This window comes from Magnolia sinica, chromosome 4 (assembly GCF_029962835.1).
Source record: "Magnolia sinica isolate HGM2019 chromosome 4, MsV1, whole genome shotgun sequence".
NCBI classification, from domain to species: domain Eukaryota; kingdom Viridiplantae; phylum Streptophyta; class Magnoliopsida; order Magnoliales; family Magnoliaceae; genus Magnolia; species Magnolia sinica.
This window is the reverse complement of record NC_080576.1, coordinates 87,057,647-87,076,137: the sequence shown is the minus strand read 5'-3', so window position 1 is coordinate 87,076,137 and position 18,491 is coordinate 87,057,647. Positions and strand designations below refer to the sequence as shown.

Genomic DNA, 18,491 nt, shown 5'->3' with positions numbered 1-18,491 from the left:
TATTGCATCACTTGAGGTGCATGGTACATCCCTAGAGTTCCATCAGACAACGGTCTGGATCATTCAGACATGGGACCCACTTTTACAAGCGGAATATGACATGGTTTGGCTGGTGATACCAACATCAGCACAGCTAGCTGATATCAAAGCTCTGCCGGTCCCACCATGATCCACGCCGTCCATGGGCATGACCCCAAAAAATGAGGCAGATCCAAAGCTCCCGTGCTGTGTTCCACTTGATCGTTGGATCTGCCTCATTTTAGGGCTTGGATGGACGGCGTGGATAAAACACACACATCATGGTGGGCCCACAGAGCTTTGACACCAGCTAACTGGCTGATGTTGGGGTCACCAGCCAAACCGCGTAAGTGCATATTCTAAGGTCGAGGATCAGATAGCTCCTGAGGGAGTGAGAGGTTTTGTGAAATTTCGGTCATCTCCCACTCTGTGAGAGAGAGAGAGAGAGAGAGAGATCGAAAAAGAAAATTTGGGTTGATAGATTTGGGAGAGGTGGAGGATTCCGTCCCAAATCATAGCATATCGGATCAAAGGTAGGCTGCCCATTTCTTCTGATACAACTGCACACCACCTGTTCGATGAAATTCTTCTGTTAAAGCTCTCTCCACCCATTCCTATCCCGTAAAACTTTTCATTTCAGTATCAGATATGGCACATTCGGTCATATGCTACCGCGCTTCTCCATTTGCCGGAATTCAATTCCAGCAGTTTAAACCATCCGACCGATTCAAATCCAGCAAGAATTCACCCATTACTGTTAGGATTAAATCCATCACACGATCGAACATGACCCCACCCCGCAGGAAGATACCCAAGAATCTTCGATTCCCGCGTCGTGCGAAGCTCCCTGCGGAGCCTCCGAGAGTCAATAGATTTATAAAGAAGAACATTGAGAGAGACCCGCCTCGAACAGATTCTAATTCTGAGGAGAGACGAGAATCATCTGGTGGCAGTGATGATGATGTTGATGAGGATGGAAATTTGGTGTGGGGCCCAGATGAGATTGAAGCGATTTCTTCACTTTTCCAAGGAAGAATTCATCAGAAACCCGGGAAACTGTCGAGGGAGAGGCCTCTCCCTCTGCCTATGCCTCACAAAATCCGGCCATTGGGGTTACCAACGTTGAAAAAACATGTACGGTCGGTTTCACCAAATGCATTCTCATCACGATCGTCACTCTCCAAGCGGGTATACAAGAACCCAGATTTCCTAATAACCCTGGCCAGGGAGATTGGAAGCCTTCCTCCGGATGTAAATGCATCTGAGGTTCTTGACAGATGGCTACAGTTCCTCCGAAAAGGGTCGCTTTCAATAACAGTCCGAGAATTGGGTCACATGGGTCTTCCTGAAAGAGCTCTACAGACCTTCTGTTGGGCCCAAAAGCACCCACAATTCTTCCCAGATGATCGGATCCTTTCTTCCACTGTTGAGATCTTAGCGAGGACCCGAGGACTGAAAACACCATTTGAGCCGGGGAAGTTTGTTTCCTCTGCAAGCCGGAGTGTGATTGAAGCAATGGCAAGGGGGTTTATAAGAGCAGGGAGTTTCAATCTTGCCCGGAAGCTTCTCTTGGCTGCCAAGGACAGTAATCGGACATTGGATCCAAGCATTCATGCCAAGCTTATATTGGAGGTTGGAAAGGACCCGGATAAATACAAACTCACACTGGCCTTATTGGATGAGCTTGGAGAGCGGGAAGATTTGAATTTGAAACAGCAGGACTGCACTGCTGTTATGAAAATCTGCATAAGGCTTGGGAAATTCGAAGCCGTTGAGGGTCTATTTAGATGGTACAAGGAATCTGGGATGGACCCAAGTATAGTTATGTATACGACAATGATTTATAGTAGGTATTGCGAGAAGAAGTATAGGGAGGCGTTGGCACTTGTTTGGGAAATGGAGGAATCAGATTACCTTTTGGATCTCCCTGCTTATCGGGTAGTGATAAAGCTGTGTGTTGCTTTGAATGATCTTTCGAGGTGTGTAAGGTACTTTTCGAAGCTTAAGGAGGCGGGGTTTTCGCCTACTTATGATATTTACCGTGATTTAATAATGGTTTATGCCAGTTCTGGTAGATTGGCAATGGTCAGGCAGATGTGCAAGGAAGTAGAATTGGCAGGATTCAAGCTGGATAAAGCGATGGTGGCACTGTTATCGCAGATGCCAGTTGGGTATGTGTCTTGATTACTTCTCAATGTAAATGCTCTCTCTCTCTCTCTCTCTCTCTCTCTCTCTCATCTGTTAATAGAATTGAAGTTGTTTAATGTTCTTTTTTGGTGCTGATCAAATGTAACAAGATGAATGGTTGTGGTGATGCTTACCTTTGTGTTTTCACTTTTCAGAGCTCTCAGTTAGTGATTTATATTGCACTGCTTTCACAACATCCCAGGGTGTTTTGGAGGCTTAATTAAGATGAACTGTATTTACTCATTCAGTAAACAGGAAATGCCAACATTGGGATCCTAAGTAAAAGGGTGAGTTCAACTTGAATGACTAACTCCCTCAATCACCACTACCGTCCTTTTATGTCCAGCTTGAAACACATGGAAATGTAATTGTGGTTTTGGCAGTCATTATGAATTATTTGTTCATTCCTCTTAATTGAATTGACTTATTACAATTTGTTTCAATAGAGCATCCAAATGCACCCATTAGGGATGAGGTGTTTAGGAAGGCCAAGCTGAATGTTGTTGCTTCGGCCTTGGTGCTCTCAAGTCTTTCATTTGCATCCCTCATGTGTTTTGTGCTTCTTAATTGGTTTTTGGTTTGTAACGACATAGGGTGCGGTTTTAATCTTGCTTTATTAATAAACTTGTGTTGCTTTTCAAAATTAAAAAGAAAAGAAAAGAAAAGAAAGAAATGCACTGGGTTAAGGATGCAGTATTGAATTGATAATTGCAATGGTTAATCTAATAAATACACCCTCTTGGGATCCTGGGCGGAGTGCGACAGATGTGGAAAAAATCCAAAGGGACTTTCTTTGGGAAAGAGGTGGGAAGCCCACAAATTTCACCTCCTTAAATGGAGTCACTTTTATAAGTCATTGGTCGTATTTAAGTGAAGAAATTGGGCATTGTTGGCAAAGTGGTGGTGGCGCTTTGGGAAAGAACAAGAAGCACTTTGGAGAAGAGTCTTGCATCTTAATTTTGAGAGATGGAGGGAGGTTGGATCCCAAAAGTGAAAATTAGAGGGAGTGACTATTTCTTTTGGAAAGTTATCTCAAAGTTTGGGGGAAAAAAAGGGTCAATCTCTAAATAAGGGTATGAAATGAAAGGTGGGAAATGGGGGCAAGAATTGTTTTTGGGAGGATGTTTGGATTGAAGATGCTCTTACTTAAAAAAATCCCATCTATTCTCCCTAGCATTGAGAAACACTTATTAGTTAAGAGTTTGGATCCTTTGTTTGTAACAAAACAGGGAGTATCTATTTGTTTCATTTTAGGTGGTCCATGTCATCCTTACTGACGTCAACAATATAGTCTTCGAAAAGAAAAAAAGGGGGAGAAATACAACTATTATTAAAAGAAAAACGGAAAAAGAAAGAAAAGAAAAAAAAAAAAAAAATACACACGGAGGCAGTGTCATTCCCCTTTCTAGAACCTTTTTCTCTTATTCTATTTTGAAAAAAAAAAAAAACAACAACAGGTAGAGAGTGTTGTTCCCTCTGCTAGAACATAACCCATCTTCTCCTATTTTGCTACAAACAGATGATCCGGTCTGAAGGTTTCTCATACCTCTTCTCTACCAACTTCTCTCTTATCATTTTTTCAATTCTCTCTTCACACATCTTCTCTCAATTTCTCTGAATTTTCAAGTTTCCCACCTCTTCTCGTTACATTACTCGACAAGGTATGAGCATCATCTGAAATTTTCACGTTTGTAAGTTGAGCTTCGCGCGCATTGTGATTTCTTCCCCGGGTTAGGATTTATTTAATGATTTGCATTGTTTTATTGTTAAATGGTTTCAAGTAAACCCCATTACACCCTCAACTAAACTCCATTACACCCTCAAGTAAATCACATCACTCAATCTTGAAAGTCCTTCACAAAATGAAATGTAACTAAGTTACAATCTACATCAACCAATTCATATTCTTATGTGCAACCACAACACATACCCTATCATTCCCAATTACAACCTCAAGTGTAATGCCATCACTCTACGTTGAAACCCACGCACGTTCTTAAATGTAACTGAATTACACTCTCAACCAACACATCACGATCTCAAAAGTTAACACCATCACACACTCCATCATTCCCTACACTACAAAAAATACTGGTATTAGGGGCATTTTTATCATAGGCGGCCACAACAAACCGCCACTATAGAGGGAAATCAGGGGCGTTTTTATGTGGCCGCCCGTGTACAAGGAAGCCACCGCCGCTCGTTCTAAATGAAAAAACCTAAAATCGATTTTTTTCGTGCGCCCTCCCCAAATTGCGCTTTTCTCTCCCGCGCACCTCTTCTCTTCCAAAACCCTTCCCCCCTCTTCTCTCCCGCCTCCTCTCCCAAAACCCTTCTCCCCTCTTCTCTCCTCCCTTCAATAACCGACCGAAACTCTCTCTCTCTCTCTCTCTCTCCAACGTCTCTCGACCTCCATTTTCCACTCCGGTCTCGAACATTCTGCCCATCTGGTTCTGCTGCTGGCATGGTCAGTAGGAATACATGTGCAGGGTGACCAGTGATTGCCATGAGCTCACAGCATAAACCCATGTCACCTGGAGATCGTGTGTCCGTACAACAGCTAAGGAGGAGTGTATATGTCTGCAACGAGGGATGCAAACCCAAACTCAGCATGCTCTGCAGCACATCATGGGCGTCAGAGAACCGGTTGGCCCGGAGGAATGCACTGAGCAGCAAATTGCAAGTGGGGACGTTTGGCCGCAGCCCTGCATCAAGCATCGACTGATACCATCCTCGGGCCTTGTCAACTTCGCCAGCCTTCCCCCACAAGTCCACCAGGAGACCGTACACATGCTCATCAGGAACCCAATCCTCCCGTTTCATCTCTGCAAACACGGCTTCCGCTTCATCAAGATACCCGCAATGGCCAAGGACCTCCATAACAATGCTGCAAGTTACCTTATCAGGCTGGAAACCTGCAGTTTGCATGTCCCTGTATAGCCTCAACACTGATATCCCAACTACCTCAAAGTTCATCTATTTTGGGCTGGAAAGGGAACGTGCTGCATTCCTCCTACTGGTGGTTACTATGGACCATGCATGTCGGGCGTCAGGTGAATTAAGTTCCACTGAATGTTTACAATTATTTTTAGTCTTTGTTTCAACACATTTGAATTCCATGAAGTGAAAATTATCAGAGTGGGTCTAGGCCCTAAAAATCGATTCTGATAATTCTGTGTCCAACTTCAAACATGTTGAATTGCAATTAGGGTTTGATTGTAATTATGAATTAAAATGTTGGCACCTTCATTTTGTTAATTCTTCTATATTCAGTCGAGGTATTGCTACTTAGCTCAACAGAGTACCAAGGAAACACTTGAAGTTCCCAAAGTAGTTCAACACTGACCGCTGTTTGTTTCTTCTTCTTCTTCTTCTTCTTCTTCTTCTTTTTTTTTTTTTTTTTTTTTTTTTCAGATTTTATACCGACTGTTGGTAATCTTCCACCAACGATCAGTTCGACAAAGAACAGGACTGGATTGGTTGTTGGGATATCAGTTTCTGTTGGAGCAGTGATCATATTAACCATTTTTGGTGTTTATATTTTAATACGAAGAAGGAAAAGATTGGCCAATGACGAAGATGAAGGTATCTTTAATGTTAATAAACAACTAATACTTGCAAAGGCTTGAATTCAGACATGCTAAAGTTACTTAGGATGTTTGGATGACTATCAAATTGAATTGCTATTATTAGTCTAATAAAGTGGAACCAGATTGTAGCTTCCATAGCATTCAAATTGAGGGTCCGGGCTCCAAAATGCAGTTATGTTGGTTTCTAGTTTGTACGCTGTGAAACGTTACTGCAATTTGGGGGACTACCTCAGAGGAAGCCAAGGACAGTATCCTCAAGCCTCTAGTTTGTACAAGTGGGACCCGTGTCACTAAATCTGGGGCATTGATCTTGTGGGCCCCAATGTGGAGTGATTCCCAATAATTTCCCTATTTGGAATATTGTAACACTCAATCTTTGGTCTCATGTCGTTTCAATGTGGAATGCTGCTGTATTTCTTCTTAACCGTCCATTCATAGGCCACCGACCAAAGGTTTAAGATTGTTCTAATGGGGATTTTTGGGTGTCACATATCCATGGTGGGGCCTTTTTGTTATCCACAGTGTAGATTACGAAGCCATGGATCTCACTTTGCTCAAAGTCAGGTCTTAAAGACACTGTATATCCTCAGCTTGGGTATCATATAATTGCTTGCTTCCTCTGTATGGATCCTAGGGATGATCACTAGTTTCTGCCAATTCCTCTTTACCAAGCTGACTCTTGACAATAAAATTCACTTTTGCATCCAAACTTACAGTTATCGTGATTTGATTTAAGAATACATGACGGGCCAGTTTATTCATTGGGTATGATGGTATTGCTATGTGTAATTATAATTTTAATTCCCATACTTCTGCTAACTTTCATTTAAAATCTTCTCTAACGTAATAAATCAATACTTAGAACATGGTGAATGAACTTCGTTAGTGGATGGACCATGCTCCTGGAATCTCCAAATTTGGAAGATCCTAGCCACCAATCTTGGAATTTTTTTCAGTTGAATGTGGACCATTGCTGTATTTCTTTTCTTAACATTCTATTTGCCAGCTACAGATTGAAATTTTAGGTTTTCAGGGTATGGTACATCCACTGCATGGCCCAATTAATTAACAGTCTGGATCATTGATCCATGGGACCCACTGCAGAAACCGGAGACCTGAGTATTCTGTGCATATCCTCTTCAGGTTGATGAATGTATATCCTTCAGAGTGAATTTTGAATGAAATCTGCCTTCTTGATTGTATGCAGATTTTCAAGGAATGGGCACAAAACCCAACACTTTCAGCTATGCCCAGCTCAGGGTTGCTACAGAGGACTTCGGTCCTATCAATAAACTCGGAGAGGGAGGATTTGGACCAGTTTACAAGGTAAATTAGCAACACAATCAGATGGTTGAGTTATATTGATTGAGTAAGAAGAACAGCTAAGAAGTTATGCTAGTTATTTCCTGGCGATTTAGGCTTACATTTGGATGCACAAATGAACTGAATCATAATAGTTTAGTAGTTTAATCAGGATGTAATGATAGAAATTAATTATGATTCCTAGCATTTTATCAGAAAAGTGCTAGGTTGATTTGCGTGAAGAGAGTCCAAAGAGACAGTTTATGGCACACATGGGGACATAATACACATGAGAGATATGGGCCATCATCTAGTGGGTACTGCCATGAACATGCTTGGCCCAAAGATCAGCCTGGTCCAGTCATCAGTTTAGCCATGCTTGTTTGAGAAAACTAAACGGTTAGAAGGAAGATGACCAGTAATCTGTATCACCTATGCCATGAAGGCACAAACCGTGTGATACCCCTCTTCAATCTCACCTTATGGAAATTGCCTCAGCATTTTTCATTGTATAATAAGGATTCACCCTCAAATTGGAGTTATGTTTCTTTCAACTCCAACATTATGTAACGAAATTGCAATTTGGAGCCTAGATCTTCAATATGAATTCTAAGGAGATTACAATTGGGCTATTTTCAATTCATTAGACTAATAATCGCTATTTAATTGGTAGTTCATCCAAACGCACCCTTAGGGCGTGTATGGATACAAGGAATCCAAGGTGTGGATTAGGAGATTATAATGATTATGTAATGATTGTTTCCATATTTACTGTAGAAAATAGGATTCCAGAATTAGTGGTATGTTTGGATGCAAGTGGAAATCTAAGTTTTATTTGACAAAAGTCACCTCGTATATTGTGCTAGGGTGGACAAGTCTAATGATTATACTTTTGGAATCCTGAGTCTTCTTGCTATCTAAACAGCCCTAGCCATCTTTTCAATGGAAGAAAATCCCCCTTCCCTTGGATTCCTGCTATCAATACACGCCCTTAGATTTGTTTAGCAGTGTGGGATTGAGCAAATATGTGTGCATTTATCAATACATGAAGGCATGTCTACTTACATACATGCACATGTGATTGAGCAAATATGTGATTATTGACCAATACAAGGTTCCAAATGGGCTCTTGCAATGCTTGGCTTGAATGATTGCTGTTTTAGTTTTGGCTTGAATGTCTGGATATTTTGGCTATAGCTTCCTACTTGGACTCGACTTTTACAATGCTTAGCTTGAACTATTGATGTTTTAGTTTGGGTGAGCATGCTTTGGCCTTAACTTCCTACTTGAATATAGAACTTGGGATTCTTGGGCCGTAAGCTCTTTTAATGCTCTAAAACAGGGTGATTTTAACACCCACATTTCTTCAAAAGGTCCCATGACAGTCTTCAAAAGTTGTGACTTGAAAGTCATAGGTTTGGTTGATTGGACCAATCGATTAATAGATTCCTACCTGGGAGGTTGTAATTGGGCAAGGCTTGCTCTGTTAGAAAGGTTTTCCTACAATGTATATTCCATGTAATGGTGAAAGTTTCATCTGCAAGATCTTTGTAGTCTCCTAATCCAATTTTTAGGAAAGTAGATGCCTTCCTTGCTCATTTGCTCATAGATGTGCTCTTGTGATTTGATTTTGTTCTCTATCTCGAGGTTTGGTTACTAATCTGGTCAACCTCACTCCAACTCAAAACAAAATCATAGTGAAACACAATTAAACTTCTTTGATACCATTTTACATGTCAGAAATATCAAAGCACAAGAACATTTTATATTAAAAGAACTTGAGAACTCTACAAAAGGTTAGAGCTCTGAGGTGCACAAACCGCTACAACATGGCTGGCTTATACAACTTAGGCCCCCTAAAATCAACGAGTGTCTTCGGCTATTCTCTATGAATCCAGTGGGGATTAAACAGCAATGTAAAAAATAAACACATACTAGGCAAATTTAGGAATATGTTATGTTTGTGTTCTCAATGAGCTTTTTTTTTTCCGGTTTTTTTTTTTAGTTTTTTTGCTGTTTCCTGTTGCTTTTCCCTTTGTTTTTTGGTATGGAGTTTCAGTTTGCTATCTCAGCGGTCTGTTTCTCTCTTTTCTGTTTTTCTTTAATGAAGCTTCTGTTTCTCAGAGTGTGATGGATGGATTGGGTCTTGCTCCAATGTGGCACATTGGTGTGTAGTACCCACCTGTTGGAAGCTGACTCCATTGAATGGGTGGTTATTATTTTCCAATAAAAGTGATCTTTTTTACAGGACGTGTGATTAAGGATGAGAACTACATGAATCACTTTTGTTTGATTGCACAATGCTTCTCCCTTCCTATCTGATTATACTGCAAACATCATTATGCATGTCAGCTCAACTTCTCTTCTCCTTCTCCATGGATCTGAAAGAAATCAGGTCTAGTGGTCTGATACTATTAGCTTCTCCACAATCTAAACAAGTGGACCTCCACCGCATTTAAATATGTTTTTATATATATATTTTTTATACCTAGATTTTTATCATATGAGTGCATGCTGCATTTGGCTTGATTTTTGGACCAGGGAATTCACAGTGGGCCCACCTGACAAACAGCCTAGCTCTCTACATGTGCTCCATGTTAACATGCACGCCTATGAATCCCGATGTCTCAGTCTTGTTAGTCATGTTCGATATAGTTATGCTGTGTTTTTGCTAACTTTATCTTATTTCAAACCCTTAAAATGGTTTTATTGTATAGTCTTTATGACACTTGGGTGGGATTTAAATTGATGAGCTGCAGGATGAAAGTAGAGGGAAAAGAAATTAGTGCAAAAGCTTCTTGAGTAGCATCTTATGCCCTTTTCTTTCTCTCTAAGAAGGGAACAATCATAAATACATTCCCATTCTTTACTAGCAGTGTGTGTTCTGAGATTAAGATCTATGAATTTGATGTAAATGAGTGAAACTTAATCTTGTACACATGAATGGTCTTGAGAACTGTTCCTGTACAAGTCTTGGTAGAATAAGCTTTATTCCATGAGTGCTGCATTGGGGCCCACTTGTGTTCAGCCAGCTATTGGGTCTGCATTTGTGCATTGATTCTGGGTCTATTTTGCTGTTATTGTCATGTTGTGGCTGCAGCACTGATGAATGGAAGTTTCATATCCTTATGAAACACTTGAATAAGATATATATATATATATATATATATATATATATATATATATATATATATATATATATATATATATATATATATATATATATATTGTCACCTATATTTTGATCTTAAAAAAAAAAAGATCAATTAAACTGACAGAATTATATGCTTCCTAAGTTGAGGATATGCTCAGTAAGCTCAAGCCTTGAGTTGGGACAAGCGGGTGATAGACCGTGACCCAAATCTCCCATATAGGATGCTCACCATCCAATCTTTGTTTTCCCATTGATTTTGAATATGGACCATTCATCTATTCAAAAAGAGAGGATTGTTCAGTCAGGGAAAACTTTGGGATATCTCCCATTGACAATGGCAACCATCATACCAATGGTATGGATCACTGAGCCATAGTCCACACTTGTTCAACCTTAAGGCTACAAGATGTTGTGAATTCAGACTGATTGTTATGAGGAAAAAAAAAAATCTTCCATCCATTGCTCGTGAACTAGTTCAACTCTTTGGGATGGACGGGGGGGATGGCAGTGGACATTGGAACTAATTGGTTATTAGTCCATGAATAAATTTCTTTTTTCTTCGCTATTTGGAGTGCTTCATGTAGCTTTTCCTTGTTTGACTGCAGGTTTGTATTCTTGAGTTGGGAGCTTTGTGTATCATGTCTTGACATCTTCACAAGTTCACATTTTCTTTTTCCTTTTTGTTCTGTTTTCCTTGTGCAGATTCATATTTTTACAGATGAATGTGAAGTTTCTTATTAATTGTTGTATGGGTTGTTGTCCATCACAAAGCATACTGAAGCATGGACATTTTCCGCATGTAGTACTGAGTGTAGGAAAATTCTATATCATGCTCAAGACAAAAAAAAAAAAAAAAAAAACTAAGGACCTAGCTTGTATAATAGGAAGTAGCTTGATTTTTCTATAGAATATTGATGTCATGTTTGGATGAACCCGTTTGAAAATGATTAAACCATTGGGAGTGAAGGGCATATTATCCCTTGATCCCTTCATCTAGATGTTAACATCCAGTCCCCACATAAAAATAGCAAAGACCAGTTTTTTTTTTTTTTTATTAACTAGCTATGGAAATGGGTATTCCTTGTTGTGTTAGAAATTGCTACTTACATCCATGTAATGATGAATGTACTGCTTGTTGATTTATTTTTATTTATATATTTATTTGTTTTTTAAGTCGTCATCATCATCTAAGCCTAAGCCTTTATCATAGCTAGTTGTGTTAGGCTTTGTCACGAGCTGAAATATGTTCGACTAATGCTCATCATGACTTGAAAATGTAAAGCATGTAGCAATTTTGCTATGCAACATTGATTTCTTTGTGACATTCATGAGGAAGTAGGACTTTTTTCTATGAAAAAAAAAAATCTTCTTGAAAAAAAAACATACTACTATCTGCAAGCATGAGGAAATAAACACCATTAGGAGAAATCCATAGAATGGAAGCACAATGCTCATAAAACCACCCATCATGGACAAGCAATGAAGGAAGAAAATCAATCACTTCCATCCAATCAATGGGCTTGTCCCCATTGTGCAACAACATCAGCTATTTCTTTCTGACCAACCATTCCCAGGATGATTATCAGAAGACTAGGATGGTCTGATGGTGGAGTTTCCTTACAGCATTGACCATTGACAGTGCCCCGAACTACGTGAGAACATAACATGCAAAAATCATCACCATCCATTGTTTAAGTGGGCCACTAGTGTGCTATTAACTTGTACCATTGGAAGACATTCCAATAAGTACCAATAGCTATAATGGTGATTGTTGGTTAAAAATGACTCAAATTATTTTTCAAACGTCCTTCAAACAGGTCCTTGTGTTATTTCCTCATTTGCTTATCTTTGATAATATCGTGGAGCATGGGGATCATGTACTTACATTAACCACTATACATGTGCAATGCATGTCCAACTCAGTTAAATCAATCAATATTCATCATCATCAAAGTTTTATCCCAATTATATAATGGGGCTCACTAACTTTTCTAATTGCAATTGTATTTGCAGGTGGTCCACATGTGAAAATCTCTGATTTTGTGGGGCCCATTACAGATGACCCATGTACAAAAATCTTCTATATTGAAATACTATATCCCTTTAATTGGCCAACAAATAGATTCTAATAATGAAAAAGGGAAAACATGTGAAATGACCCTTTATTTAGTGCTATTTTAGTTAAATGACTTGTGCATAAGATAATTGGTTGTTTATCCAAAGATTCTTATGGGGACCTTAACTTACAATGGTTTGACGGTCTTCATTCTGCTCAATGTGGACTGGGTTTTCCACACTTTCCAAATAGAACCTGACAGCTCAATGGACAAGAAACAATCTCGAACCAGGAAGTTTCAATTCACATGGAACATAAACTATACCTTAGCTTGACCTTTGCGATGTTAGGAACTAGGTTTAAACTCCACCGGAAGTGAGTCGACTCAGTTTCACTGGAGAATGTGCTTCAGAGTCGTGCTCCCACTTTGTTTCCTAGGCTTATAACACTTGCTAACATTTTGAAAGAAACCAATGTAGCCCAGCTTGTTGAGAGCAGAACCTTTTTTGTTGCCTCAATATACCTAATGGGACTAATTCAAATTATCATTAGCATGATTAAACTGGAATTTTGACAGATTGAGAACAGACATATAAAAAAATGAAGCCTGCATTTTATTCCCTCCTACATAGCACATCCGAAAGGGACTCATCCTTATTTCCAAAATTTGTGTATGCATGATCAAGTGGATTTCCTTGTGGAATCTTTCCACAGTTCAAATTATTAATGCATTTCCTAACTTGTACTACGTAGAGTGCTAGTTGAGAAGGGAATGCTTGTGTATGTTTTCTTTTGAAGGATGAATTTGATTATATATAATAATAATTAAAAAAAGCCCAAAGGGCGAAATGAGAAAACAGACAACAAAACAGGCCAACAGAAAAGAAAAACTAAAAATACTTCACCTCAACCCCCAGCTTAGTCACCCCACTCCCTAATCATGAAGAACAATCTGTTAACTATAAAAACCTAGCAATGACTATTATCCCTGAAACATCTTTCGTTCCTTTCCCACCATATGCCCCTCAAAGCTGCCGGCAATGCTATAAGCCATTTCCATTTGTCAGATGAAGAGGGGAAGCCACCATGCCAGGCCATAAAGAGCCGACTCAAAGAGAAATGCTGATAGGATGCTTTCCCAAACCCCTGCCACAAAGGTATGTAGTTGTAAGCATACTAGCTACTGACAAATCTCATTCTCCAAAATTTCTTAAATTTACCAATTTCTCATGAGATTTTTAGGTTTCACTTAAGGGCCTGTTTTCATCATGCAAGTTGGCATGATGGCATTGGAATCTTTTGATGTATAGCTGTTATATTTGAGCATTTAAACAATTTGAACTTGGATGCGGATGGATCTATGTCAACCTCTGCAGGTAGAAACTTTATTTCTGAAAATGCATATGAAGATGTCATTAGTCAAATGAAGGATTTATCTGTTGAAGCTGGTGGGAAGGGCACTTCCAAGAAAGAACTCGATAGTCAACACAGCCTTTTCTATGATATCATGGAATGCATTGAGGTTAGTACTCTTGTGAAGTGATTTTGAATGTTTGACAGATATACTGTAAGTGTATTTTTTATTTCTTTCACATCGATAAATGCTAACTGATGCTCTCTTCATGAAAGTGGATGAAACTGTTGGTCCTGAAGGTACTGAAAAGGCAGCTGTTCTTGTTGAATATGTCTCACCTTCTTCCAATACTCAGCCTACAACTACACAAGATAGTGCCTTTGTTCCTACTTCACTTCACATGGTAAGTGTGGCACTTCACTTTTTCCTTACCACAAGGTTCTGCTGATCCGGTTCATGCAAATTACTACATGGTTCTCTTTTTTATTCCATTCTCTTGCTCATGGTCTCTAATAACCTATCCTGACTCTTTCAAGTTTTGTAGCATTCTACAAGAAAAGAGATTCATACTTCTATACCGCATGGGCATTTTTACTCCATTTGTACTCATAATTGTTCTAAGAGCACTCCTCCACAAGAACATTTTTTGTGCAGGTGACTGCAACATACCCGTTAATGCAACTCTCGTCTACGACAAACAAGTGAAGATCCAACAAGATGGAGAGATTTTATGGCATTGGGTAAGATGAGAAGGCCACTTAGGTGTGATGGTAAGCTTCTTTTGTTGTGGTTCTTTTATCTTGAAATTGAACTTTACCCATTATTTCGTTAACGGTGTAGGGTACTAAGAAGCATTAATCTGACCTGATATGATGCCAATGGTAAAGGTTTAGAGCAGAGGGAATGAAGATTGATCATGGAGATATGAAATAGCAGTTGAACATCTGGTGCTTGAGATTGGTGGATAAATCTGTAGTATGGAATTTCACAGTGTTGTGCTTGATTTAATTAGATGAACGGCCATGCAACCAATGCGTAGAGAGATATCGGGTGCCAACAAGCTCAGCGTGTTGCGGTCTGGATTAACATCGGTCTCAGAGCCCTCGATCCCGACCACTTCAAATCTGACAATGGTTGTTGTTTTGCACAATTCATGCACCATGTAGGTGTTGAAATCAAATATAAAATGTATTACAGAATGCTATTGGTATAAAAGTCTTTTGGTCTGTTTCTGACAATTACTTGAAAGATACCAAGGTAGTGTATTTAAAATTCGAACACTTGACCTGCCTAATATGCAGATTGTTTTTTATGCAAGGCTTAGGGATTGTTTGGGTGCCACTGAGAATTGGGCTTTGGATCGGCTGGATGCCCTCATATCTGCTAATTTTGTTGCTATATTCTGTTCATCCTGACCTGCCTAAGAACATGTTTTATTCATTCTGTTGTTCATGAAGGCAATAATTAAGGTACCAATACTGATAAGCCTTTCTCATTTGGTCCCAGTACTCGACGTAGACTGGTGAAGGAGAAAGTCATGGTGAACAAGGTTGAAAAATTGTTGGATGTCTTTCCCTAGGTCATGTTTTCTTCAGGTATAAGTAATGTTTCTGGAAATTTTGTATCATGAAATTTCTTGGATATGAAATGTGGTTGCTTTTGAAATTTTGATTGAGTGCAAAAAAACATAGTTTTGCACATTGCTACATTCTATGCTCAAGTGATGTTGTTCCCTGATTTGTTGCTCTATTACTTCACTGTATCTGTACACTTGAACCAGAGGCCTTAAACAAAACAACGTTATCTTTCTGATTATATTCCATTACATTATGAATGGTTGCATTGCATCGTGAGAAGCTCAACATTAACAATTTATTAGCATTGGCTGAAGAGAGTGAAGGAGGCAGCCTTTGCTTTAAGTTGTTTAAATGTGTGCATGACATAAATGCCTGAGATGGATATTGGACATAGAAACTTAATTTAGAAAAAGGGATTGTCCTTGTTTCACTATTCTTGTTTGATTTTATCCTCTGACATAAAATACGCTAGTGACTTCTTCCTTTTATTTAATTTGTTTTGTAAGACATTATTATCTTTTCCACATGCAGGAAAAAACAGTGATGCTAGAGAGTTACCTGGTGCGACTTTGTTATCTCTTGCCTTCAATCCCTAAAGAGATGGGGGCGAAGGGACATCAAAGGTAAGATTTTGATGTTATGGCATAGTGCTGTATTAGATGAGGTTCTGTCTGCTTTAGTTGTTGAGAGCATCTTAACTTGAGATGAACCCAGGATATATTGAATGTGGGATGTTGCACTCGGTATTTAGGAATTACTAAAACTGCATGTCAGCTATGAAAATGCGCTAATGGAAATGGTTGAATCTCTACAACTGTCAAGAAAGATTTTAATTCTCCATTTTCATTTTCGCCTTACTAGCTATTCCTTGAAGAGATTGGATGTGATGATCAAAAGGTGGATCCAAAATGGAGAATTATATTACTAAGATATTTCAATCATGTCAAGGCCCACATCACTGGTCAAATTGGTGAAGATCAAAAGGTTATTCCAAATAATCTCATTAGTTTACTGTGTAACATGAACCAAGTCATATGATCTATCTAAATCACAGGAAAAATGTAGAAATGTAATTAATTTCTTTTTGTTATCTTGTCTTGCAGGTTGCAGGTAGAGACAAATGATGGCTAGATGGAGGAATTTTTTTTAATATGTATTTGGGACATTTTCAATTTATTAATGTAAATATTATATATTTTTCATTGTAAAGTAATACAATTTTATTTAGTATTCATTTAAAATTGTGTTGTACAACATTTTTTATATTCTAACTATTTAAAAAGAATACAGGTTCCAATTAAATATAAACAATCAATGGATTAAGAAAAAAAAAGCTAGTGGTGTTTTTTGAGGATCTTTACCGGCGTTTCAACAAACTTTTACGATGCTTACGAAGGCTTTTAGCGGCGCCTTTTATCTTTTACGGCGTTTCTAAACTCTTTAGCAGCAGTCAGTAAAAGCGGCGGTAAAGTACAATAATCGCAGGTAAAAGTTTATTTATGGCGGCGGTCATAAAAAACGCCGCTAAAAGAGTACCACCGCCGGTAAACGATTTAGCGACGCATTCCTTTAGCGCCGCGTATCTGAACTTACCGGCGGTTTTACATCTTTCTCGGCGGTTTTGGCCGCCGGTAAAGATCTTTGTAAATAGTGCTACTATTCAAGCTTTTCACAATTTACAAAAACACAAACAAGCTCCTCTCTACTATTCAAGCTTTTCACAATTTACAATTGAGTGCATTTGAAAAAAAGATTGATTATCTTCATTTTCAATGTTGATATCTATAGTCATTTTTTCTATTTGGGAAGTAATTAATATCTTTTTGTTATTTTGTTTTGTAGGTTGTAGGTAAAGACAGATGATGGCTGGATTGAGGGATTTTTTTTTCTATTCTTTTATGTATTTGGAACCATTTTAAACATTGTTGTAAATATCATGTGTGTGTGTGTGTGTGTGTGTATATATATATATTTTACTGTGAAGTAATACAATATTTATTTTAAATTGTGTTGTGCAACTTTTTTAGGTTTCAAATATGTTAAAAATATTTTTTATCAGTGGCCAACACCTATAACAATGTTTTCTAGACATATACCAGCAGTTGCATGCCTTTTTATCGGTGCTTGGCTTGGTGGGGTCTTTTATTGGTGCTTCATTATATCTATACCAGCGCTTGGACAGGCCTTACCGGCGTTTCGAAGGACTTTTATTGACATTTTGACAGGCCTTTATGGGCTTTTCGATAAACTTTTACCGACATTTCGGCAGACCTTTAACAGTGTTTTTGGCAAACCTTTTACCAACTGTTTTGGCTACCAGTAAAAAAGACAATTTTCTTTTACTGACTATTTTTTAGGGTGTGGTCCACTTGACCTTTAGATCTGCCTCATTTTTGGGCCCATGTACAAAAATGATTTGGTGAATGGATGGGTGACTTGGATAAAACAATGCGCAAACAATAATTGGGTCCACAGAGCATCAACTGATGCTTTATGGAGTGTGTGATTGGGATTATGGAGTGTGATGGGGTTACATGTGAGAATGTGAATTGGTTGATAAAAAGTCAAACTTAGTTACTATATCACCTTGAAAATCGGAACCCAAGTACATATACCTCGATCTCAAGTTCCCGGGTGTGAACCAAATGAAAATGCATGCGTGATCTCATTTAGATTCACATTTATTTCACACACAAGCATTTAGAGTAGCGCAATTCAAATTAGCGGATCCAAAGCAAGGTGGAGACAACGAAAATCAATAAATATAGGGCTAATAGTCAAAGTACAATGAAAAAGTGATGTTCGCCTAAATGAGGATTATACAAGCCATAATATATATACTTAAGATGATTAAAGTGTAAAGTTTTTTATTTTCGTCCAATCCTCCAAAACATAACGGCGGTGACACAAGTCGATCTAAGCCTACCCGTCTGAAGTCTCGCTAGTTGTGAGACCCGACCCGAGTTCGCATGTGTGCATGTATGTGTGTGAGTATGCATTTCGTTCATTTTGGTCCCGCGGTCCTATCGGTCAAAATTCGGTGACCTACAACCTTCGGGTAGTGTTTGCGGCCATCCTTGAGTCTGGTCATGTAGACCTAACCCAGATCAACCTAAATTTAATGCCATATAGACCGCATCGTCGCCGCGGTTCCATCGACGCGTCCTATGCGTTCATCCGACTTATATATCAAAAGTTATGAGCATTTCATCATATGACCCAGTTTTGTAAAAAAAATATGTGGACCATTTCC

At 38.8% G+C, this 18,491-nt stretch overlaps 2 protein-coding genes across 18 annotated transcripts; both read left to right on the top strand.

Annotated features, from left to right (window-relative positions):
* The first annotated feature begins 287 nt into the window (after window positions 1-287).
* LOC131243322 (pentatricopeptide repeat-containing protein At2g01860) lies at window positions 288-17,175 on the top strand. Of its 16 annotated transcripts, XR_009170021.1 has the most exons (5): window positions 288-2,006; window positions 2,085-2,214; window positions 2,361-5,258; window positions 5,620-5,790; window positions 7,003-9,342. XR_009170021.1 is itself a non-coding variant. In XM_058242581.1 (3 exons), exons 1-3 carry the CDS (start codon window positions 667-669, stop codon window positions 17,085-17,087), a joined length of 1,452 nt encoding a protein of 483 aa, XP_058098564.1. In that variant the 5' UTR covers window positions 289-666; the 3' UTR covers window positions 17,088-17,175. The 16 variants fall into 16 exon arrangements, 6 of the variants coding, with proteins under 6 accessions (XP_058098564.1, XP_058098560.1, XP_058098559.1 ...); XR_009170020.1 differs by lacking the exon at window positions 2,361-5,258 and having other exon boundaries at window positions 289-2,006; window positions 2,085-2,189; XR_009170017.1 differs by having other exon boundaries at window positions 296-2,189.
* On the top strand, window positions 12,945-14,358 carry LOC131243324 (uncharacterized). Of its 2 annotated transcripts, none has more exons than XM_058242582.1 (3): window positions 12,945-13,829; window positions 13,937-14,064; window positions 14,198-14,306. In XM_058242582.1, the coding sequence occupies exons 1-3, from the start codon at window positions 13,668-13,670 to the stop codon at window positions 14,271-14,273; spliced, it is 366 nt and encodes a 121-aa protein (XP_058098565.1). In that variant the 5' UTR covers window positions 12,945-13,667; the 3' UTR covers window positions 14,274-14,306. The 2 variants fall into 2 exon arrangements, with proteins under 2 accessions (XP_058098565.1, XP_058098566.1); XM_058242583.1 differs by lacking the exon at window positions 14,198-14,306 and adding an exon at window positions 14,316-14,358 and having other exon boundaries at window positions 13,031-13,829.
* Window positions 17,176-18,491: the final 1,316 nt, after the last annotated feature.